This window comes from Cyprinodon tularosa, unplaced genomic scaffold (genome assembly GCF_016077235.1).
Source record: "Cyprinodon tularosa strain WSP-4 unplaced genomic scaffold, ASM1607723v1 ctg913, whole genome shotgun sequence".
Classification (NCBI taxonomy): domain Eukaryota; kingdom Metazoa; phylum Chordata; class Actinopteri; order Cyprinodontiformes; family Cyprinodontidae; genus Cyprinodon; species Cyprinodon tularosa.
Window position 1 is genome coordinate 35,457 of NW_024039689.1, and position 24,544 is coordinate 60,000.

Genomic DNA, 24,544 nt, shown 5'->3' on the forward strand with positions numbered 1-24,544 from the left:
TGGGGGGGGGTATGCTCCACAGCTTTCGTAACAGGAAGGACGGACGCCAACAGACAGAGGTGAGGTGACCTTCTCTCTGCGCTCTAAGCCACCAGCTCCATCTGTTCGGCTGCAGAGCGTGACCCTCAGTGAGGACACAGACTGTTTTTGCTTCATTTGGGAATGCTGCTGTTGTTTGGGATCAATAAAAGGATTATCCCTCTGCGTTTTCTAGCTGACTGAAGCACTAAGACTTTATTCACACAGAAAAACACAGAAACACGACGTGAGCTTCGTGCAAGGCTGAGTTTAGATGCTTACGTTCAGACGCTGCAGAGTTTAGTCATTTAAAGGAGAACATTCAGAAGTCTGCAGAATTTAGTCATTTAAAGGAGAACATTCAGAAGTCTGCAGAGTTTAGTCATTTAAAGGAGAACGTTCAGAAGTCTGCAGAGTTTAGTCATTTAAAGGAGAACGTTCAGACGTCTGCAGAGTTTAGTCATTTAAAGGAGAACGTTCAGAAGTCTGCAGAATTTAGTCATTTAAAGGAGAACGTTCAGAGGTCTGCAGACTTTAGTCATTTAAAGGAGAACATTCAGAAGTCTGCAGAGTTTAGTCATTTAAAGGAGAACGTTCAGAAGTCTGCAGAGTTTAGTCATTTAAAGGAGAACATTCAGAAGTCTGCAGAGTTTAGTCATTTAAAGGAGAACGTTCAGAAGTCTGCAGAATTTAGTCATTTAAAGGAAAACGTTCAGAAGTCTGCAGAGTTTAGTCATTTAAAGGAGAACGTTCAGAAGTCTGCAGAGTTTAGTCATTTAAAGGAGAACGTTCAGAAGTCTGCAGAGTTTAGTCATTTAAAGGAGAACGTTCAGAAGTCTGCAGAGTTTAGTCATTTAAAGGAGAACGTTCAGAAGTCTGCAGAGTTTAGTCATTTAAAGGAGAACATTCAGAAGTCTGCAGAGTTTAGTCATTTAAAGGAGAACGTTCAGAAGTCTGCAGAGTTTAGTCATTTAAAGGAGAACATTCAGAAGTCTGCAGAGTTTAGTCATTTAAAGGAGAACATTCAGAAGTCTGCAGAGTTTAGTCATTTAAAGGAGAACATTCAGAAGTCTGCAGAGTTTAGTCATTTAAAGGAGAACGTTCAGAAGTCTGCAGAGTTTAGTCATTTAAAGGAGAGCGTTCAGAAGTCTGCAGAGTTTAGTCATTTAAAGGAGAACATTCAGAAGTCTGCAGAGTTTAGTCATTTAAAGGAGAACGTTCAGAAGTCTGCAGAGTTTAGTCATTTAAAGGAGAACGTTCAGAAGTCTGCAGAGTTTAGTCATTTAAAGGAGAGCGTTCAGAAGTCTGCAGAGTTTAGTCATTTAAAGGAGAACATTCAGAAGTCTGCAGAGTTTAGTCATTTAAAGGAGAACGTTCAGAAGTCTGCAGAGTTTAGTCATTTAAAGGAGAACGTTCAGACGTCTGCAGAGTTTAGTCATTTAAAGGAGAACGTTCAGAAGTCTGCAGAATTTAGTCATTTAAAGGAGAACGTTCAGAGGTCTGCAGACTTTAGTCATTTAAAGGAGAACATTCAGAAGTCTGCAGAGTTTAGTCATTTAAAGGAGAACGTTCAGAAGTCTGCAGAGTTTAGTCATTTAAAGGAGAACATTCAGAAGTCTGCAGAGTTTAGTCATTTAAAGGAGAACGTTCAGAAGTCTGCAGAGTTTAGTCATTTAAAGGAGAACGTTCAGAAGTCTGCAGAGTTTAGTCATTTAAAGGAGAATGTTCAGAAGTCTGCAGAATTTAGTCATTTAAAGGAAAACGTTCAGAAGTCTGCAGAGTTTAGTCATTTAAAGGAGAACGTTCAGAAGTCTGCAGAGTTTAGTCATTTAAAGGAGAACGTTCAGAAGTCTGCAGAGTTTAGTCATTTAAAGGAGAACGTTCAGAAGTCTGCAGAGTTTAGTCATTTAAAGGAGAACGTTCAGAAGTCTGCAGAGTTTAGTCATTTAAAGGAGAACATTCAGAAGTCTGCAGAGTTTAGTCATTTAAAGGAGAACGTTCAGAAGTCTGCAGAGTTTAGTCATTTAAAGGAGAACATTCAGAAGTCTGCAGAGTTTAGTCATTTAAAGGAGAACGTTCAGAAGTCTGCAGAGTTTAGTCATTTAAAGGAGAACATTCAGAAGTCTGCAGAGTTTAGTCATTTAAAGGAGAACGTTCAGAAGTCTGCAGAGTTTAGTCATTTAAAGGAGAGCGTTCAGAAGTCTGCAGAGTTTAGTCATTTAAAGGAGAACATTCAGAAGTCTGCAGAGTTTAGTCATTTAAAGGAGAACGTTCAGAAGTCTGCAGAGTTTAGTCATTTAAAGGAGAACATTCAGAAGTCTGCAGAGTTTAGTCATTTAAAGGAGAACATTCAGAAGTCTGCAGAGTTTAGTCATTTAAAGGAGAACGTTCAGAAGTCTGCAGAGTTTAGTCATTTAAAGGAGAACGTTCAGAAGTCTGCAGAGTTTAGTCATTTAAAGGAGAACGTTCAGAAGTCTGCAGAGTTTAGTCATTTAAAGGAGAACATTCAGAAGTCTGCAGAGTTTAGTCATTTAAAGGAGAACGTTCAGAAGTCTGCAGAGTTTAGTCATTTAAAGGAGAACATTCAGAAGTCTGCAGAGTTTAGTCATTTAAAGGAGAACATTCAGAAGTCTGCAGAGTTTAGTCATTTAAAGGAGAACGTTCAGAAGTCTGCAGAGTTTAGTCATTTAAAGGAGAACGTTCAGAAGTCTGCAGAGTTTAGTCATTTAAAGGAGAACATTCAGAAGTCTGCAGAGTTTAGTCATTTAAAGGAGAACGTTCAGAAGTCTGCAGAGTTTAGTCATTTAAAGGAGAACATTCAGAAGTCTGCAGAGTTTAGTCATTTAAAGGAGAACGTTCAGAAGTCTGCAGAGTTTAGTCATTTAAAGGAGAACATTCAGAAGTCTGCAGAGTTTAGTCATTTAAAGGAGAACGTTCAGAAGTCTGCAGAGTTTAGTCATTTAAAGGAGAACATTCAGAAGTCTGCAGAGTTTAGTCATTTAAAGGAGAACGTTCAGAAGTCTGCAGAGTTTAGTCATTTAAAGGAGAACGTTCAGAAGTCTGCAGAGTTTAGTCATTTAAAGGAGAACGTTCAGAAGTCTGCAGAGTTTAGTCATTTAAAGGAGAACATTCAGAAGTCTGCAGAGTTTAGTCATTTAAAGGAGAACATTCAGAAGTCTGCAGAGTTTAGTCATTTAAAGGAGAACATTCAGAAGTCTGCAGAGTTTAGTCATTTAAAGGAGAACATTCAGAAGTCTGCAGAGTTTAGTCATTTAAAGGAGAACATTCAGAAGTCTGCAGAGTTTAGTCATTTAAAGGAGAACGTTCAGAAGTCTGCAGAGTTTAGTCATTTAAAGGAGAACATTCAGAAGTCTGCAGAGTTTAGTCATTTAAAGGAGAACATTCAGAAGTCTGCAGAGTTTAGTCATTTAAAGGAGAACGTTCAGAAGTCTGCAGAGTTTAGTCATTTAAAGGAGAACATTCAGAAGTCTGCAGAGTTTAGTCATTTAAAGGAGAACGTTCAGAAGTCTGCAGAGTTTAGTCATTTAAAGGAGAACGTTCAGAAGTCTGTAGAATTTAGTCATTTAAAGGAGAACGTTCAGAAGTCTGCAGAGTTTAGTCATTTAAAGGAGAACATTCAGAAGTCTGCAGAGTTTAGTCATATAAAGGAGAACGTTCAGAAGTCTGTAGAATTTAGTCATTTAAAGGAGAACGTTCAGAAGTCTGCAGAGTTTAGTCATTTAAAGGAGAACATTCAGAAGTCTGCAGAGTTTAGTCATTTAAAGGAGAACGTTCAGAAGTCTGCAGAGTTTAGTCATTTAAAGGAGAACGTTCAGAAGTCTGCAGAGTTTAGTCATTTAAAGGAGAACATTCAGAAGTCTGCAGAGTTTAGTCATTTAAAGGAGAACGTTCAGAAGTCTGCAGAGTTTAGTCATTTAAAGGAGAACGTTCAGAAGTCTGTAGAATTTAGTCATTTAAAGGAGAACGTTCAGAAGTCTGCAGAGTTTAGTCATTTAAAGGAGAACGTTCAGAAGTCTGTAGAATTTAGTCATTTAAAGGAGAACGTTCAGAAGTCTGCAGAGTTTAGTCATTTAAAGGAGAACATTCAGAAGTCTGCAGAGTTTAGTCATTTAAAGGAGAACATTCAGAAGTCTGCAGAGTTTAGTCATTTAAAGGAGAACGTTCAGAAGTCTGCAGAGTTTAGTCATTTAAAGGAGAACGTTCAGAAGTCTGTAGAATTTAGTCATTTAAAGGAGAACATTCAGAAGTCTGCAGAGTTTAGTCATTTAAAGGAGAACGTTCAGAAGTCTGCAGAGTTTAGTCATTTAAAGGAGAACGTTCAGAAGTCTGCAGAGTTTAGTCATTTAAAGGAGAACATTCAGAAGTCTGCAGAGTTTAGTCATTTAAAGGAGAACGTTCAGAAGTCTGCAGAGTTTAGTCATTTAAAGGAGAACGTTCAGAAGTCTGTAGAATTTAGTCATTTAAAGGAGAACATTCAGAAGTCTGCAGAGTTTAGTCATTTAAAGGAGAACGTTCAGAAGTCTGCAGAGTTTAGTCATTTAAAGGAGAACGTTCAGAAGTCTGCAGAGTTTAGTCATTTAAAGGAGAACGTTCAGAAGTCTGTAGAATTTAGTCATTTAAAGGAGAACATTCAGAAGTCTGCAGAGTTTAGTCATATAAAGGAGAACGTTCAGAAGTCTGCAGAGTTTAGTCATTTAAAGGAGAACGTTCAGAAGTCTGCAGAGTTTAGTCATTTAAAGGAGAACGTTCAGAAGTCTGCAGAATTTAGTCATTTAAAGGAGAGCGTTCAGAAGTCTGCAGAGTTTAGTCATTTAAAGGAGAACATTCAGAAGTCTGCAGAGTTTAGTCATTTAAAGGAGAACGTTCAGAAGTCTGCAGAGTTTAGTCATTTAAAGGAGAACGTTCAGAAGTCTGCAGAGTTTAGTCATTTAAAGGAGAACATTCAGAAGTCTGCAGAGTTTAGTCATTTAAAGGAGAACATTCAGAAGTCTGCAGAGTTTAGTCATTTAAAGGAGAACATTCAGAAGTCTGCAGAGTTTAGTCATTTAAAGGAGAACATTCAGAAGTCTGCAGAGTTTAGTCATTTAAAGGAGAACATCAGAAGTCTGCAGAGTTTAGTCATTTAAAGGAGAACGTTCAGAAGTCTGCAGAGTTTAGTCATTTAAAGGAGAACGTTCAGAAGTCTGCAGAGTTTAGTCATTTAAAGGAGAACGTTCAGAAGTCTGCAGAGTTTAGTCATTTAAGGAGAACGTTCAGAAGTCTGCAGAGTTTAGTCATTTAAAGGAGAACGTTCAGAAGTCTGCAGAATTTAGTCATTTAAAGGAGAACGTTCAGAAGTCTGCAGAGTTTAGTCATTTAAAGGAGAACATTCAGAAGTCTGCAGAGTTTAGTCATTTAAAGGAGAACATTCAGAAGTCTGCAGAGTTTAGTCATTTAAAGGAGAACATTCAGAAGTCTGCAGAGTTTAGTCATTTAAAGGAGAACGTTCAGAAGTCTGCAGAGTTTAGTCATTTAAAGGAGAACATCCAGAAGTCTGCAGAGTTTAGTCATTTAAAGGAGAACATTCAGAAGTCTGCAGAGTTTAGTCATTTAAAGGAGAACGTTCAGAAGTCTGCAGAGTTTAGTCATTTAAAGGAGAACGTTCAGAAGTCTGCAGAGTTTAGTCATTTAAAGGAGAACATTCAGAAGTCTGCAGAGTTTAGTCATTTAAAGGAGAACGTTCAGAAGTCTGCAGAGTTTAGTCATTTAAAGGAGAACGTTCAGAAGTCTGCAGAGTTTAGTCATTTAAAGGAGAACATTCAGAAGTCTGCAGAGTTTAGTCATTTAAAGGAGAACATTCAGAAGTCTGCAGAGTTTAGTCATTTAAAGGAGAACGTTCAGAAGTCTGCAGAGTTTAGTCATTTAAAGGAGAACGTTCAGAAGTCTGCAGAGTTTAGTCATTTAAAGGAGAACTATCAGAAGTCTGCAGAGTTTAGTCATTTAAAGGAGAACGTTCAGAAGTCTGCAGAGTTTAGTCATTTAAAGGAGAATGTTCAGACGTCTGCAGAGTTTAGTCATTTAAAGAGAACGTTCAGAAGTCTGCAGAGTTTAGTCATTTAAAGGAGAACATTCAGAAGTCTGCAGAGTTTAGTCATTTAAAGGAGAACATTCAGAAGTCTGCAGAGTTTAGTCATTTAAAGGAGAACGTTCAGAAGTCTGCAGAGTTTAGTCATTTAAAGGAGAACGTTCAGAAGTCTGCAGAGTTTAGTCATTTAAAGGAGAACATTCAGAAGTCTGCAGAGTTTAGTCATTTAAAGGAGAACGTTCAGAAGTCTGCAGAGTTTAGTCATTTAAAGGAGAACGTTCAGAAGTCTGCAGAGTTTAGTCATTTAAAGGAGAACGTTCAGAAGTCTGCAGAGTTTAGTCATTTAAAGGAGAACGTTCAGAAGTCTGCAGAGTTTAGTCATTTAAAGGAGAACATTCAGAAGTCTGCAGAGTTTAGTCATTTAAAGGAGAACATTCAGAAGTCTGCAGAGTTTAGTCATTTAAAGGAGAACATTCAGAAGTCTGCAGAGTTTAGTCATTTAAAGGAGAACATTCAGAAGTCTGCAGAGTTTAGTCATTTAAAGGAGAACATTCAGAAGTCTGCAGAGTTTAGTCATTTAAAGGAGAACGTTCAGAAGTCTGCAGAGTTTAGTCATTTAAAGGAGAACGTTCAGAAGTCTGCAGAGTTTAGTCATTTAAAGGAGAACATCCAGAAGTCTGCAGAGTTTAGTCATTTAAAGGAGAACATTCAGAAGTCTGCAGAGTTTAGTCATTTAAAAGAGAACATTCAGAAGTCTGCAGAGTTTAGTCATTTAAAGGAGAACGTTCAGAAGTCTGCAGAGTTTAGTCATTTAAAGGAGAACGTTCAGAAGTCTGCAGAGTTTAGTCATTTAAAGGAGAACATCCAGAAGTCTGCAGAGTTTAGTCATTTAAAGGAGAACGTTCAGAAGTCTGCAGAGTTTAGTCATTTAAAGGAGAATGTTCAGACGCTGCAGAGTTTAGTCATTTAAAAGAGAACGTTCAGAAGTCTGCAGAGTTTAGTCATTTAAAGGAGAACATTCAGAAGTCTGCAGAGTTTAGTCATTTAAAGGAGAACATTCAGAAGTCTGCAGAGTTTAGTCATTTAAAGGAGAACGTTCAGAAGTCTGCAGAGTTTAGTCATTTAAAGGAGAACGTTCAGAAGTCTGCAGAGTTTAGTCATTTAAAGGAGAACATTCAGAAGTCTGCAGAGTTTAGTCATTTAAAGGAGAACGTCCAGAAGTCTGCAGAGTTTAGTCATTTAAAGGAGAACATCAGAAGTCTGCAGAGTTTAGTCATTTAAAGGAGAACATTCAGAAGTCTGCAGAGTTTAGTCATTTAAAGGAGAACGTTCAGAAGTCTGCAGAGTTTAGTCATTTAAAGGAGAACATTCAGAAGTCTGCAGAGTTTAGTCATTTAAAGGAGAACGTTCAGAAGTCTGCAGAGTTTAGTCATTTAAAGGAGAACGTTCAGAAGTCTGCAGAGTTTAGTCATTTAAAGGAGAACGTTCAGAAGTCTGCAGAGTTTAGTCATTTAAGGGAGAACGTTCAGAAGTCTGCAGAGTTTAGTCATTTAAAGGAGAACGTTCAGAAGTCTGCAGAATTTAGTCATTTAAAGGAGAACGTTCAGAAGTCTGCAGAGTTTAGTCATTTAAAGGAGAACATTCAGAAGTCTGCAGAGTTTAGTCATTTAAAGGAGAACATTCAGAAGTCTGCAGAGTTTAGTCATTTAAAGGAGAACATTCAGAAGTCTGCAGAGTTTAGTCATTTAAAGGAGAACATTCAGAAGTCTGCAGAGTTTAGTCATTTAAAGGAGAACATTCAGAAGTCTGCAGAGTTTAGTCATTTAAAGGAGAACATTCAGAAGTCTGCAGAGTTTAGTCATTTAAAGGAGAACGTTCAGAAGTCTGCAGAGTTTAGTCATTTAAAGGAGAACGTTCAGAAGTCTGCAGAGTTTAGTCATTTAAAGGAGAACATCCAGAAGTCTGCAGAGTTTAGTCATTTAAAGGAGAACATTCAGAAGTCTGCAGAGTTTAGTCATTTAAAAGAGAACATTCAGAAGTCTGCAGAGTTTAGTCATTTAAAGGAGAACGTTCAGAAGTCTGCAGAGTTTAGTCATTTAAAGGAGAACGTTCAGAAGTCTGCAGAGTTTAGTCATTTAAAGGAGAACATCCAGAAGTCTGCAGAGTTTAGTCATTTAAAGGAGAACGTTCAGAAGTCTGCAGAGTTTAGTCATTTAAAGGAGAATGTTCAGACGCTGCAGAGTTTAGTCATTTAAAAGAGAACATTCAGAAGTCTGCAGAGTTTAGTCATTTAAAGGAGAACATTCAGAAGTCTGCAGAGTTTAGTCATTTAAAGGAGAACGTTCAGAAGTCTGCAGAGTTTAGTCATTTAAAGGAGAACGTTCAGAAGTCTGCAGAGTTTAGTCATTTAAAGGAGAACGTTCAGAAGTCTGCAGAGTTTAGTCATTTAAAGGAGAACGTTCAGAAGTCTGCAGAGTTTAGTCATTTAAAGGAGAACATTCAGAAGTCTGCAGAGTTTAGTCATTTAAAGGAGAACATTCAGAAGTCTGCAGAGTTTAGTCATTTAAAGGAGAACGTTCAGAAGTCTGCAGAGTTTAGTCATTTAAAGGAGAACGTTCAGAAGTCTGCAGAGTTTAGTCATTTAAAGGAGAACATTCAGAAGTCTGCAGAGTTTAGTCATTTAAAGGAGAACGTCCAGAAGTCTGCAGAGTTTAGTCATTTAAAGGAGAACATCCAGAAGTCTGCAGAGTTTAGTCATTTAAAGGAGAACATTCAGAAGTCTGCAGAGTTTAGTCATTTAAAGGAGAACATCCAGAAGTCTGCAGAGTTTAGTCATTTAAAGGAGAACATCCAGAAGTCTGCAGAGTTTAGTCATTTAAAGGAGAATGTTCAGACGCTGCAGAGTTTAGTCATTTAAAGGAGAACATTCAGAAGTCTGCAGAGTTTAGTCATTTAAAGGAGAACATCCAGAAGTCTGCAGAGTTTAGTCATTTAAAGGAGAACATTCAGAAGTCTGCAGAGTTTAGTCATTTAAAGGAGAACGTCCAGAAGTCTGCAGAGTTTAGTCATTTAAAGGAGAACATCCAGAAGTCTGCAGAGTTTAGTCATTTAAAGGAGAACATCCAGAAGTCTGCAGAGTTTAGTCATTTAAAGGAGAACATCCAGAAGTCTGCAGAGTTTAGTCATTTAAAGGAGAACATTCAGAAGTCTGCAGAGTTTAGTCATTTAAAGGAGAATGTTCAGACGCTGCAGAGTTTAGTCATTTAAAGGAGAACGTTCAGAAGTCTGCAGAGTTTAGTCATTTAAAGGAGAACATCCAGAAGTCTGCAGAGTTTAGTCATTTAAAGGAGAACATCCAGAAGTCTGCAGAGTTTAGTCATTTAAAGGAGAACATTCAGAAGTCTGCAGAGTTTAGTCATTTAAAGGAGAATGTTCAGACGCTGCAGAGTTTAGTCATTTAAAAGAGAACGTTCAGAAGTCTGCAGAGTTTAGTCATTTAAAGGAGAACATCCAGAAGTCTGCAGAATTTAGTCATTTAAAGGAGAACGTTCAGAAGTCTGCAGAGTTTAGTCATTTAAAGGAGAATGTTCAGAAGTCTGCAGAGTTTAGTCATTTAAAGGAGAACGTTCAGAAGTCTGCAGAGTTTAGTCATTTAAAGGAGAACGTTCAGAAGTCTGCAGAGTTTAGTCATTTAAAGGAGAACGTTCAGAAGTCTGCAGAGTTTAGTCATTTAAAGGAGAACATTCAGAAGTCTGCAGAGTTTAGTCATTTAAAGGAGAACGTTCAGAAGTCTGCAGAGTTTAGTCATTTAAAGGAGAACATTCAGAAGTCTGCAGAGTTTAGTCATTTAAAGGAGAACATTCAGAAGTCTGCAGAGTTTAGTCATTTAAAGGAGAACATTCAGAAGTCTGCAGAGTTTAGTCATTTAAAGGAGAACGTTCAGAAGTCTGCAGAGTTTAGTCATTTAAAGGAGAACATTCAGAAGTCTGCAGAGTTTAGTCATTTAAAGGAGAACGTTCAGAAGTCTGCAGAGTTTAGTCATTTAAAGGAGAACGTTCAGAAGTCTGCAGAGTTTAGTCATTTAAAGGAGAACGTTCAGAAGTCTGCAGAGTTTAGTCATTTAAAGGAGAACATTCAGAAGTCTGCAGAGTTTAGTCATTTAAAGGAGAACATTCAGAAGTCTGCAGAGTTTAGTCATTTAAAGGAGAACATTCAGAAGTCTGCAGAGTTTAGTCATTTAAAGGAGAACATTCAGAAGTCTGCAGAGTTTAGTCATTTAAAGGAGAACGTTCAGAAGTCTGCAGAGTTTAGTCATTTAAAGGAGAACGTTCAGAAGTCTGCAGAGTTTAGTCATTTAAAGGAGAACGTTCAGAAGTCTGCAGAGTTTAGTCATTTAAAGGAGAACATTCAGAAGTCTGCAGAGTTTAGTCATTTAAAGGAGAACATTCAGAAGTCTGCAGAGTTTAGTCATTTAAAGGAGAACATTCAGAAGTCTGCAGAGTTTAGTCATTTAAAGGAGAACGTTCAGAAGTCTGCAGAGTTTAGTCATTTAAAGGAGAACGTTCAGAAGTCTGCAGAGTTTAGTCATTTAAAGGAGAACGTTCAGAAGTCTGCAGAGTTTAGTCATTTAAAGGAGAACATTCAGAAGTCTGCAGAGTTTAGTCATTTAAAGAAGAACATTCAGAAGTCTGCAGAGTTTAGTCATTTAAAGGAGAACGTTCAGAAGTCTGCAGAGTTTAGTCATTTAAAGGAGAACGTTCAGAAGTCTGCAGAGTTTAGTCATTTAAAGGAGAACGTTCAGAAGTCTGCAGAGTTTAGTCATTTAAAGGAGAACATTCAGAAGTCTGCAGAGTTTAGTCATTTAAAGGAGAACGTTCAGAAGTCTGCAGAGTTTAGTCATTTAAAGGAGAACATTCAGAAGTCTGCAGAGTTTAGTCATTTAAAGGAGAGCGTTCAGAAGTCTGCAGAGTTTAGTCATTTAAAGGAGAACGTTCAGAAGTCTGCAGAGTTTAGTCATTTAAAGGAGAACATTCAGAAGTCTGCAGAGTTTAGTCATTTAAAGGAGAATGTTCAGACGCTGCAGAGTTTAGTCTGTGGCTGGTGCCTGACTCGGTTTTTGCTGATTCCAGTGAGTCGCTCTGCAGGAAACTATCTGGCCAGACAGCAGAATGTCCTTATTATGTCAGACCACATTTGGGTTGATGCTGACGGCTGACGTGGAAAAACACGGCGGCCAGCAGAGGTCAGGTCTGAGCGAACATCGTGTAGAGCTGGAGGAAACAGGAGCTGTCTGAGCTCTAAAACGTCAGCAGGTGTGGATTGAAGGACCAGTCTCCTCCTCTTCTCAAGAAGAAAAAACCAGGAGATCAGTGGCTCCTTTTCTCAAATTAACAAATCCTAGAGAGAGGAGCTGAAAGCATTTCAGCACAATCCTCACACTGCTTCACTAAGACACAACGGCTGCTGAACCGAAGCTCAGCCCACATGCAGAGCAAAGCTCTACATGTTTGACTGGAGGATCTGTCCCCCAAAGGGCCTATTTTCTGCAATCAGAAGAGGAGCGACAGGAAGTGATGATATCAGGAAGTCGCTGACAGCAGATCTGAACATTGAATAAAGTTCAGCCAGAAAAACCTCATTAAGTTTTCATTAGCCTGATGCTGCAGATGATGGAATCAACCATCATCCCTGCTGTTCCTCAGGATCTCCATCTTCTGCGGTGTGGGTCATATTTAAGACATGAATCGTATCTTTACACCTAAAGACCCCCGGCCATACAGAGAAACAAGGTGCGACCTACAGCAGGTGGCAGAATGAAGCAGAGTGGAAAACCTTCTTCAGTCTGAAGGTTTCCTGCTTCCTTCATCTCAGATCCTCTCATGTTGCCTCATTAGGATCTTTACATTTCATCCTGTTCAGGCATGATGACATCACCATGACCTCCGACAGCCGACAGGAATGAAGCTAAAAACACTTTGGAGACATTAGAGGATCAACTTCAGCTTTTTACTCCAGTAAAAGCGTAAAAGTACCAATTTTAGAACTACTTCCAGGTATTATGGAGGATTTTTTAAAAGACCACCCTCCAAACGTGCACGTGCAAGAGCCCATTTCTACTCGTGCACGCCCTGTTTAAAAGTTGCTGTTCTCACAGCTGATCCGAGCTAACAGTGTCCGTCCGTCCGTCCTAACCCCTAAATCCCTCCATCACTATAGAGCGGGGACTATATAGTGAACGTTATAGTGAACTCAGTTAACGGACCGTTCAGACAGACGATCACTGATTTTTGCTCCGTTGGTCACGTAACTCCTCCTCCACTGTGTGGTGCCTGCGCCATCTTTGTTTAGTAGTCGCTATGACAGCAAATCCCAGAATGCTTTGCGATGAGAGCTCTCCACGCAAAGCATTCTGGGATATAACGTATACACTTTTTCTCTTCCGACCCTCGGCCATTTTCAAAGAACCGCTGTGAGAAAGGTGAGCTTCAATGACCGTCTGAAACCGTAGCTCACCACAGATATACGCCTGGAAGTGCGCAGAAAGTGATCGCTAACGGAACAAGCGCCTAGGACGGCCTTACAGAAATATATCATCAGAATGATTGACAGGTAGGAGGACCACTGATTGAGATGATCCACCCGGAAATAAAAGTTAAAAATCAGCTGGGTCTGAATTAAGAAACTCATCAACCATTAAAGGTCTGGAGACATTTTAAATTATAATCCTTTACTTTAAACATAATTTAACACTGAGATAAAATGAGGTTTTTATGCATCCATGTTATACATTGACTTCTTCACAGAAAAATAGAAAAACAAAAACATTTTGTAAATGTTTTTGTTTTTCTATTTGTGTTTTTTGAGGTAGAGAACAACAATCGTTCAGTTTGGTTTATAGATAATTTCCTGATTCCCATATTTTCTCAAACCCCTGAACTGATGGTTTGTTATTTTCTTTCTTTTTTCTGTCTTAATGTTGGCAGTGGGCTTTAGGCTGCCCTGCAAGGCTTTAAACCTGGGTTTAACCGGAGACTAAGTTAAAGCCAGAAGCTTTACTGCTCTACTCTATTAACGGAACATTTTTCCTTTCAGGATGATAACTTCCTTAGACTTCATTTTCTTAGTTTTATAACTAATGGTTACAGCATCGCATTTAACTTCATCTTGATAAAATTATTTATTTTGGTATGTGGTGAGCAACATGTTGGGGCAGCACCGAGTCCAACCACAAAGAAATTAATTAAGTGGATGAAACTAATTATTTTGATGGTTTTTATTTTTTTGAATACTACCCGGCCAGAATGAAAAATAGCTTAAATGAAACAAAACTGACAAATCTATTTTCAAAATTCAAAGACTGGAAGTAAAAATGTATCTAAAAAAATATAATAATAATAATAAATAATAATAATAAGTACTTAAAGTAATGAAGTATTAATATTTCTTGACTCAGCACCTCTGGTGGGAGGAACACAGAAGCTAAAATATCAAATACATCATATGATCATAATAATTATTGAAAAATAAAAAATGCAGCATTGTCTAATAATCACAGCAAAAGGTACGAATGTTAGTATTTAATGCTGCAAAGATTATTACTAAATAGGTCTATAAATGTCAATTACGTTCTAAGGTATTTATTGCAAAATGCAGCTGCAGTCGCATTTTATTACACAATAAAATCAGAATTTATTTTGTTAAACACAAAAAGGCGTCATATTGTTTAACTCCTGGGAAGCAGCTGCTGCAGAAATAATCAATAAAAATATGAAAAATGTAATAATCAAATCAAAGCTAAACTTAATTCAACAGCAGAGCCGCTTCAGAACAAATTTAAAACAATGTTTACATTTTAATTGACTCACTTATTGATGCTTTTTAAAACTTAATATTGAAGGGGAAGCAGGAAGCAAAGGTTTACCTGGATTCATCGTCTCTGGCGATCAGCAGCGACATGTGATTAGAGAGAGAGGCGCTCCTCAGGATCTCCACCGCCCTGAAGGACAAACAGCATGAGAGCTGCAGACGCCACAGACTCCAGCCGGACAGAACTTTCAGACATTTCTATAGAAGCTGTTACATTTAGGGAGCTTTTATCATTTTCATTCTATCTCTATAGTTCTGCTGCTATAGGCTTAGACTGCTGGAGGACATAGGGACCCCTTTTTCATCATTCTGCTTCATTCTATCTCTATTCTCCCACTCTGCAGAATCTGTTAGTTCAATCTCTAACGTTCTGCTCTCTCTGCTTTTTCTCATAGTAGCTTCATCTGGTCTGTTCCTGTTTGGCTGTGACTCCATCCTGGAGAGAAATATCAGCTGTGCTGCTGCCATCAACACCTTTGTTTCTAGATGCTGGAGCTTGGCCTGTTTTCCAGTGTAGTCCTGTTTCTCTGACTGTGACTAACTGGATGTGCTCTCTTCATCCGTTTGACATGGGAGCTGGCTCGGAGCTCGTCTGCCTGGCTGTGTGTTTCCTGGACGGGGCCGCCTGTGGAGCTGGTTGAACAATGATGGACATCTTTGATGAGCTCTAACCCATCAGCATCCATCACCGACCTGCAGATCACGTCGATCAAGAGGAGGTCACTTCCAGAAGCTAAGCTCATAGACGGGTCTAAACGGAGATCCGTGTCGTAATCAGGAATCCTGCAGCGCATCGAAGAGCTGCTGATGTTTGGGTTTCAGGAAGATGGAGAGAAATCACTTTGGAAAGAACTGAAGGCTGCGGCTCATCTCAGAGCAGCTCTGCATCACGGCTGCATCTGCTGTGAAGTTTAAGGTCTACCTCCATCATTTAAAGATGGCTGCCTCTAAGTGAGCCTTTAGAATCAGCAGATTCAAACCCTGAGGAACGTTTCCTATTCTGCAGATCAATAACCGGTTTAACCATCTGCTCCCTGCAGCCGAGCAGGACTAGTGTGAAAGCAGCTGAAGTCTCTGTCTGATCACTAATAAATGTCATTTTATTTATTTAGCACCTTTCACAGTCATTGAGGTCACAAAGTGTTTCAAAAAATTAAAATACAGAAAAAATACATTTACAGTAACTAAAGACAAGGTCATAAAGCAACCCTTAATCTTAAACAAATAGGTTTTCAGTTCGCCCTTAAAAACATCAACAAGAAGCGTAACGAAAGCGGAAGATCGTTCCAGAGCGCCGGCACCTCCGCCTGAAACGAGCAATCTCCCCTGGTCCTGTAACGAGTACGAAGGACCATGAGCAGGTTCAGGCCTGACCGTGGACGGCCCTGAAGGTCAGAACCAGGATGTTAAACTGGAGAGACTGGGAGCCAATGAAGAACTTTTGAATCGGTGTAATGAGAGCCCTTCTGTTTGGACAGGTCAGTGACCTGAACCCGGTGAAGACATGAGAGTAGACTGTTAGACTAAACGGGAAGACACGAAGGCGTAGATAATCATTTCAGGATCATCTCTGGACTCGATTGTTCTAACTTTAGAGATTTTCCTCAGTTGGTAAAAACATTTCCTCGTCAGCAGTTTGCTCTAAGGTCAATGCTGTCAAAGATAACGCCTTGGTTTCTAAGGCTTGGATACCTGGAAGAGCATCATGAGGGGAAATCAGCAGCACCTCTGCTTTATCTGAGTTTAAAGTGCGTAAAATATTTCAGCAGTTTAACTTCTGCATCTCTAAAGACTTCAAACAGCAGCAAAGATCCAGAAATAAAATCTGCTCACCTGTCATTGGTCACTCCGATCAGACTGATGTTATTGACGTCCAGAATCAGGTCCCCTGATTTAAGCCGACCTGGAGGGAGCCCACAGACAGACAGGTGAGAGGGTGGGGGGGTCAGGGGGGGTTCTTTCTGTGAAATGAGATAAACGTTACCGTCCAGGGCAGCTAAGCCGCCTGCGATCACACGCTTGATGTAGATCCCAAAGTCTTCACCTGTCAGCTCTCTGTAGCCTCCAATTATTTTCACACCTGTGGGGGGGGGGGCTCAGAGAAGTTAAAGGCTGTGAATGGATCCTGGAGACGGGGGGACGGCGGAGGTCCAGGTACTCACCAAGTCCCTTCTTGCAGTCGGAGAACTCCAGCCTCTGGACAGCTCGGTTGATGCCGTGGGGGCCCATGATCGTCCTGCAACACACACACAGCTGATGGCTTCAAAAACATCTCAACATGGTGCCTCATCAAAGCTGCTGCGTGTCCTCAGAGCCCTGCTGCGAAAAATAATCAAATCATCACAGGATTTTGTTATTGTGTCCCTCACGCTCTGCCCCCCTCCCTCCTCCTGCCGCCACATGCAACCAATAATATCCGTCTCCTCCTAAACCACACGGCAACTGAACCACGAGTGACCTGGATGTCCAGCAGCAGAAAACAAGGACTCTGAATAATCAGAGGAGCAGGATAAATCCACGCTAACATCCAGACGCTCTTATTATAGAGATGTGAGGGAGCCAAAGTTCAGAAGCTCCTCTTCCTGTCGGCTCCGTCCTCAGGCTCGGCTCAGCGCTGTCAGCCCTGTGACGGTTGCACAAAGCAGGACTCTGTCTCTGAGCTGAGCTACAGCTCTGACTCAGCGTGTTCTGGATGAGCCTGTCACAGCAGAGGCTACATGAGGTTGATCTTTTTGGAAGCGGCTTACCTGTTCAATATTAATGCAACACTAAAGAGCTGCAAGCAGAGGGCGCAGAGGCAACAGCTGAGCTCAAAGTCAGCCTTAAAATAGACCAGGAGGATCTCCAAGGTGATCTCAGACAGACCTCTGCTGCAGATCATCTCCTGTCTTTCAGTCAAACTTAGTGATTAGCAGTAGTTTGATCTGGCAGCTCAGGTTTCTGGTTGCAGCTGTGGATCCGTTCTGTCATGGCCGTCCATCACCTCAGAGAGGCTCAGCCAAACGCCGCAGTGGTTCTAACCGTGGCCCTCCATTCAGAGAAACACCTCTAGTCCTGCTTCGGTTCTGAGTTTTGCAAGATGATGATTTCTATTATTATTAATGCAGCATTGGTTTCATAGCTTCTAACCCAGGCATCCCCACAGTGGGACCTGAAGGACCGCTGTCCTGCAGGGTTTAGAGGTTTCCTGCTCCAGCACAGCTGGTTTTAATAAGTAGTTGATTAACAGGCTTTGGCTGATGGGATGGCCGCATGTGCAACCACACAACAAATGGTCTGGTAATTCTTTCATTAAATCTTCTATTTTATTGCACTGTATTTAATTTTTTTCTACTTTGATTTGGCATTGGTTAACTATTTGGGTGGACACCTTTAGTTGACTCATTTTGTTGTTTCTTGCTGTTTGGTTTCTGTACATTAATATATGTTTCATTTGAGTTTCCGGTTCCTGGGAGGCTGTCATGAGTGAAGCCAGTAAAGCAAAGGAGGCTCCAGCTGCAGAGGATCTCCTCACTGACATGGAGGCCTAGTTGGACTCTTCCACTTGCATTTAGAAGGGGTGTAGGAAGGGTTTAGGTTTCTGTATTTGGTTTTGTTTTCTATAGTAACACTTGGAAAATTTAATATTTAAGTCCTCTTCTTCATAGGTTGCTGATTTAGTATGTTGATTAGTTTTGTCTTTTGTTGTAGTTTTGTTTAGGAAAATGTATTTTATGTTTCCCCCTTGTTTCAAAATGGTCTGATCAACCAGTGTGTATATATGTTTCCTTTGTGTGTCAGTTAGGGAGCCTTTTCCTGTGTCAGGTTTGGATTATACTGATTTTTTTCATTTGTTTTCCTTGATGGGCCCAGTCTTGTTTGAACTTTTGAACTTTATTTTTGCAAAATAAATTTGTCACCATTTTTTCATCAATAACTTCCCTGTGCTTCTCTGATTTTATGGCTCGGTCCGTCACAGCTGAACTGCAATCATCAGATTCTGCTAAAGCAGAGGAACCTCTAAAACCTGCAGGACGGCTTCCCTCCATCATTAACTGGTATCAGCAGGGCAGCAAACGTGGCAAAGAGCATCATGTCTTTTGCTTTAACAGTGAAGACCAGCTGAAGCATCACAGAAAGGAGAGCAATCAGAGAGCTGGGGGCCAGTCAATTAGTAATATTTAATCTGACTATGGTAGCTGTATAACACAGAGGTCTTCAACAGGGGGTCCACGGAGGTACTGCAGCGAGCTCCACCAGCGCACCAGCAAGCCCAGGCGCCAGCCAGCTGAGGAAGGGCAGGACGGGGGGGGCTACACACTTAGCAGAGACCTGAGATGTTCTTGGAAGCAGTTCAGACCCCAACCTGACAAATACAACAAAAAAACTAAAACGAGGATTACGAGATGCGGATCGGAGGCATTTAAGATGAACTTTGGATGCTGATTGGCTTTCATGGAGGCGTGGTTCAAAGCTGATTGGCTGATAGGTGGATGAAGGTGAACAATCAGTTTATTCAGTTAAACTTCCTTCTAGACTCCATGTTCAATATATCTGCAGGTATTCACTTCATTCATCTCATCTATTATTCTACTTTATTCATAAAGTGTTTAAAATAAATTCTTAAAAAGCTGATTTAATGGATCTGATACTGATGATGATGATGATGATGAGGAGGAGAAGAGGTCATATGAGGAATCAATTGATCCACAAAAAAATGTCTCAGTTTAAGGTTTAATAATTCTTCTAACTAATATAATCAATCTGACTTCAACATTTTCACTAAAACGTTCATCAAATGAGGCCAAAATAGGATTTTTTTCCAGTTTTCATTTAAATAAACCAAGTTTACCAAAACATTTTCTGGCATCTTTATAAAATACATCCACAGCGCCTGCTTAGCCTGAAACGGCTTTAAACGTCACCTCAGAATTACGCTGCAATTATGGAGAGGAAACGAAAAGAAAGAGTTTCTATTTATGTCCTATTTATGTTTTTGAAATTCCTAATTGGAATAATTTCAATAACTATAGGTTGTCTATATCGCCGCCTGACTGCAACCTTAATTGGGGTCTTTTGTTGATGCATTGTCGTTTACATTAGAGACTTTAATATTATCATTTTAAAACATGATTCAAGTATCGATTTTCAGCCACTTATTCATAAACCAACAAGGAAAACTCACTCATTTGCAACTCTAATTGATAAAATACTAGCTAATTCTTTTACTAATCTAATCAATTGTGGTTTATTAATGCTGATATTTTAAATTATTTTTACAGTATTTCAGTTTTTGACAAAGTGAATTTAATATAAAACTCCATAAATTTACAGTTAACCCTTTATATAGTCCCCCCCGTCCCTCAGTGAGGTCTAGAAGACCAAGATCTATATCCAGCCATTCAGCATAGATGCTGCTACATGGCTGTACATCTTATTTTGGCATTTGACTAATTAGATCAGCTGTTGAATGATATATTACCTGCTGTAAATTAAGTTTAAAGTCAAAAAAACGTAAAAAGCTAATTGAAAAGTTAAAACGTTAATAAGCCTAGTTAACAATTATATTTAGGTTTATAAACTAAGAAATGTAAGTTCCATTATCAGTATTAATGCCTCTAAGGTTACGTTGGACCAAAAATGTGTTTTTCTTTCATTTCTTATAGCATTCTTTAGTTATTTTTTATTAATTTATTCGGGCAAGTTGGTATTTCTTTTTATTACATTGAAATTGATTTTCAATGTGATCAAAATATCCAGATTTTTTAATCTTACATAAGTAATAAGGTCTTGTCCTGGATTCCAATAAAACTATTGGCCTGAAATTTAGATTTTCAAAGGATTTCACTGAGTGCGCTATAAAGGGTTAAAAATACAGAAGCCTTTAACATCTGTTTGTTGAGGTTCTCCTAGGTTCAGTTTTTAAACTTAATGATGCTCAGATGACTTTATTTATAAATATTTTCATGGCTTTTTTTGATTACCAAAAATAAGCTTTAGAAAAAATCTGTTATTAGTCCAAATCATTTTAATATTTCATCGTATAAACTGTATAAAAATGAGTTCATTAAAATACTGACAGAAAAAATACTATTCAGAGTTGGAAAAATCATGAAACCTGGAATGTTATAAATAATCCTCCAGAGGTCACCCATCCAGTTATCAGACGGTGTTAGAAATGAAGGTAATCTTTATATAGGAAAAGGTTTTAAGATTTTATAAAATAAACAAATTTCAATAAATCACAATAATCTCTATTATACCTTAGATGCTTTTGACGCTCCTGCTCAAAACAAGGTTCTTCAAATCTTTCTGAAAATGAAAGATTTGTCTCCAGGCCATGATGACATAAGAGGCTCCTAAAGAAAGTAGCTTCATCCATACAGGTGCTGGTCATAAAATTAGAATATCATGAAAAAGTAGATTGATTTCAGTAATTCCATTTAAAAAGTGAAACTTGTATATTATATTCATACATTACATACAAACTCATATATTTCAGATGTTTATTTTGTTTAATTTTGATGATTACAAATGACAACAAATGAAAATCCCAAATTCATCATATCAGAAAATTAGAATATTACTGAAGACCAATAAAAACAAAGGATTTATAGAAATGTTGGCCAACTGAAAAGTATGAACATGAAAAGTATGAGCATGTACAGCACTCAGTATTTAGTTGGGCCTCCTTTGGCCTGTATTACTGCAGCAATGCGGCGTGGCATGGAGTCGATCAGTCTGTGGCACTGCTCAGGTGTTATGATAGCCCAGGTTGCTCTAATAGTGGCTTTTAGCTCTTCTGAATTGTTGGGTCTGGTGTATTGCATCTTCTTCTTCACAATACCCCATAGATTTTCTATGGGGTTAAGGTCAGGAGAGTTTGCTGGCCAATTAAGAACAGGGATACCATGGTCCTTCAACCAGGTACTGGTAGCTTTGGCACTGTGTGCAGGTGCCAAGTCCTGTTGGAAAATGAAATCTGCATCTCCAAAAAGTTGGTCAGCTGCAGGAAGCATGAAGTGCTCTAAAACTTCCTGGTATGTGGCTGCGTTGACCCTGGACCTCAGAAAACACAATGGACCAACACCAGCAGATGACATGGCACCCCAAACCATCACTGACTGTGGAAACTTTACACTGGACTTCAAGCAACGTGGATGAAGTGCCTCTCTTCTTTTCCTCCAGACTCTGGGACCTTGATTTCCAAAGGAAATGCAAAATTTACTTTCATCAGAGAACATGACTTTGGACCACTCACCAGCAGTCCAGTCCTGTTTCTCTTTAGCCCAGGCAAGACGCTTCTGACGCTGTCTGTGGTTCAAGAGTGGCTTGACACAAGGAATGCGACAGCAGAAACCCATGTCTTTCATACGTCTGTGTGTGGTGGTTCTTGAAGCACTCACTCCAGCTGCAGTCCACTCTTTGTGAATCTCCCCCACATTTTTGAATGGGTTTTGTTTCACAATCCTCTCCAGGGTGCGGTTATCTCTCTTGCTTGTACACTTTTTTTCGACCACATCTTTTCCTTCCCTTCGCCTCTCTATTAATGTGCTTGGACACTGAGCTCTGTGAACAGCCAGCCTCTTTAGCGATGACCTTTTGTGTCTTGCCCTCCTTGTGCAAGGTGTCGATGGTCGTCTTTTGGACAACTGTCAAGTCAGCAGTCTTCCCCATGATTGTGTAGCCTATAGAACTAGACTGAAAGACCATTTAAAGGCTTTTGCAGGTGGTTTGAGTTAATTAGCTGATTAGAGTGTGGCACCAGGGGCCATCAATTTTGAACCTTTTCACAATATTCTAATTTTCTGATATGATGAATTTGAGATTTTCATTTGTTGTCATTTGTAATCATCAAAATTAAACAAAATAAACATCTGAAATATATGAGTTTGTATGTAATGTATGAATATAATATACAAGTTTCACTTTTTAAATGGAATTACTGAAATCAATCTACTTTTTCATGATATTCTAATTTTATGACCAGCACCTGTAATTGAGCCGTTAGCTGCTCTCTCTGGCTCTACAGCAGGTATTCAGGCCAGACAGACAGAGCGCGATAATTCACTGCGTTTTAGAACAGCGGCTGTGGGCCGCTGACTGGACCAGACAGGGCTGGCCCTGTGTGGCCCTGCCTGCCCGGTAAGGAAGCATAACATCCCCCGCTGGCTGCCTGCCCCCGTCCGCCGAGGTTCCCAGACCTGCCCGGTCCGAGTGCCGGCTGTGTTTCCACTACATGCTGCACTGTAGATGACCAAAAGCCCGGACGGTTTTGAAATTCCCACCGGACATTTTTTTAGATATGACAAGTAGGACATGTCTGGGAAAAGCAGGACATCTGGACACCCTAAAGTGGGGGCAAGTTTGTCCGACAATGGAGGGACATGAGGGCGAAAAGGACGGGGATCTAGGAGGAAAAAGGTTCCCAGCGTTCTCGCGCACCTCGCTCTTCTAGCTGGTCAAACTTCACGAGTCGTATTTCACAATGGCGGTGATGCAAACAAAACAAGCAGGTAAGGAACCAAACAGGAAATACGCATTGTGTAGAGCGGATGTATATTTGACCAATCAGGGGTCTCCTGTCTGCGGTCACCTACAATTTGGGAGAGGAGCATGAGAGTGTCTACGAAACGGGGGGCACGTCCCTGTGTTTACTGCAACACCTACGCAGACCACCTGATTTCGAAGTATAAATCAGCCTTAAAGGAATAGTACACCCAAAACATGATTAGCCTTCATTTTCTACTCACCCCCATGCTGAACAACACTCTGGAGTACTTTTTTGATATCTCAAATGCATCTGGAGATCTGGGAGGCTTCTTGCTGTCTGCTGACATTCAAATAATGGAGGTCTATGGCGCCCGAGGCAGAAAGGTCCATAAAAGTCCACAAAAAACGTGTCAATATTCCTCCATACTGCTCGTCCAATGTATTCCAAGTGTCCTGAGTGGGTAGCATCCAGAATTTACTCGAAACGAAGTCATTTAGAATGTTTTTAGAGCATAAACAGTAGTGTATAGGATTTACTGAAAGCGCTTTCACGAGTCTACGGAAACCGCGGCAGACCAAACCAGATGAAAGTGCGCATTCAGCTCGGCAAAGAACTCATGCTCTTCCTCAACACTGAAGTCCTCAGACATTTTTCTTTCGTTGTTTCTTCCTTTGCACAGGTAAACAGCACATTTCTTCTTCTACGCTTGCATTATCGGCAGAGCAGACGCTGAATGCGCACTTTCATCTGGTTTGGTCTGCCGCGGTTTCCGTAGACTCGTGAACGCGCTTTCAGGAAATCCTATACACTACTGTTTATGCTCTAAAAACATTCTAAATGACTTCGTTTCGAGTAAATTCTGGATGCTACCCACTCAGGACACTTGGAATACATTGGACGAGCAGTATGGAGGAATATTGACACGTTTTTTGTGGACTTTTATGGACCTTTCTGCCTCGGGCGCCATAGACCTCCATTATTTGAATGTCAGCAGACAGCAAGAAGCCTCCCAGATCTCCAGATGCATTTGAGATATCAAAAGGGACTCCAGAGTGTTGTTCAGCATGGGGGTGAGTAGAAAATGAAGGCTAATCATGTTTTGGGTGTACTATTCCTTTAAGTCTGAGCCCGGTCAGGGACACCGATCAGGCTTGTTCTGGGTTCCAGGCATCCACAGAGAGTTCAGGCAGAACGTTCAGATGAAAACAGGCAAGATCAGTAGTAGAGAGGCAGAACAGGGCAGGATATCAGGAACACTGCGGTGCGCTAAAAACTCGCTCTCTCCACTGAGCCATGACAGGAACAGACACGCTCAGTGGATGCGAGGCAGAGCATGATCTGGAGATCAGGAACACTAGTGACGGGTCCATTAACGCGATGCGTGGGTGCCTGGAGCCCATAGAGCGAAACACTGTATCGGCGCGCATGTTGTTTCAAGAAAGTCATGTGATCGATCCAGGAGTTGTCTCTAACTGACTGACTCACTAAACTGGGTTTAAAAACGTATCTGTCAACATGATGCATCTGCTAAAAAAATTTCTCATCTTTTGCAGTTTATCATTAAAATGATCCAGATTTTGGAGCCTGAAAAGAATAGAAACGTTGTAGCCGTGCCTTTTTTTTCTTTTTCTCGTTGTGACATCCTTTTCCTCTCAGTTATTACTCAGCTTATATGAATAAAAGTTCATTTCAAATTGACTCTTAGTTTATTTAGTGTTTTTACTGCACTTATGGTTTTAAAAATATGATTTAAAATCCTAATCCACAAGCATCCTCATTTTCCCCTAAACATTCACATTATGATACATGTTTACATTATTTATTGGCTACATCTAAGAATATCAAAGATATTTTCAATTTAAACATAGATATGAAATAATACAATATAACCCACAGTATGTTATATCGTATCATTGTAGTAGGGTCACATTTTGTATAAACTCTGTGTATAAAAAATGACAATAGAAGTTGTGTAAGTCTAATCAAATCAATTCGGTTTAGTCTGTCCAATCAGCTGCCTGTACTTTCTTTAAATATCCAGCAGGTGTCAGCATTCTGTGAGACAGTTTGGCTTCAAGGCCCATCACTAAGGAACACTACGA

At 39.8% G+C, this 24,544-nt stretch overlaps 1 protein-coding gene across 1 annotated transcript in view; it reads right to left on the reverse strand.

Annotated features, from left to right (window-relative positions):
* The window catches only part of stxbp4 (syntaxin binding protein 4), an 89,764-nt gene that overhangs the window by 32,782 nt on the left and 32,438 nt on the right, over positions 1-24,544 (reverse strand). The window contains exons 2-5 of the mRNA XM_038274413.1: positions 16,132-16,205; positions 15,954-16,049; positions 15,803-15,872; positions 14,025-14,099 (exon numbers count right to left, since the gene is read on the reverse strand). Coding sequence (XP_038130341.1) covers positions 14,025-14,099; positions 15,803-15,872; positions 15,954-16,049; positions 16,132-16,205 — 315 coding nt within the window. The remainder of the gene's footprint in view (positions 1-14,024; positions 14,100-15,802; positions 15,873-15,953; positions 16,050-16,131; positions 16,206-24,544) is intronic.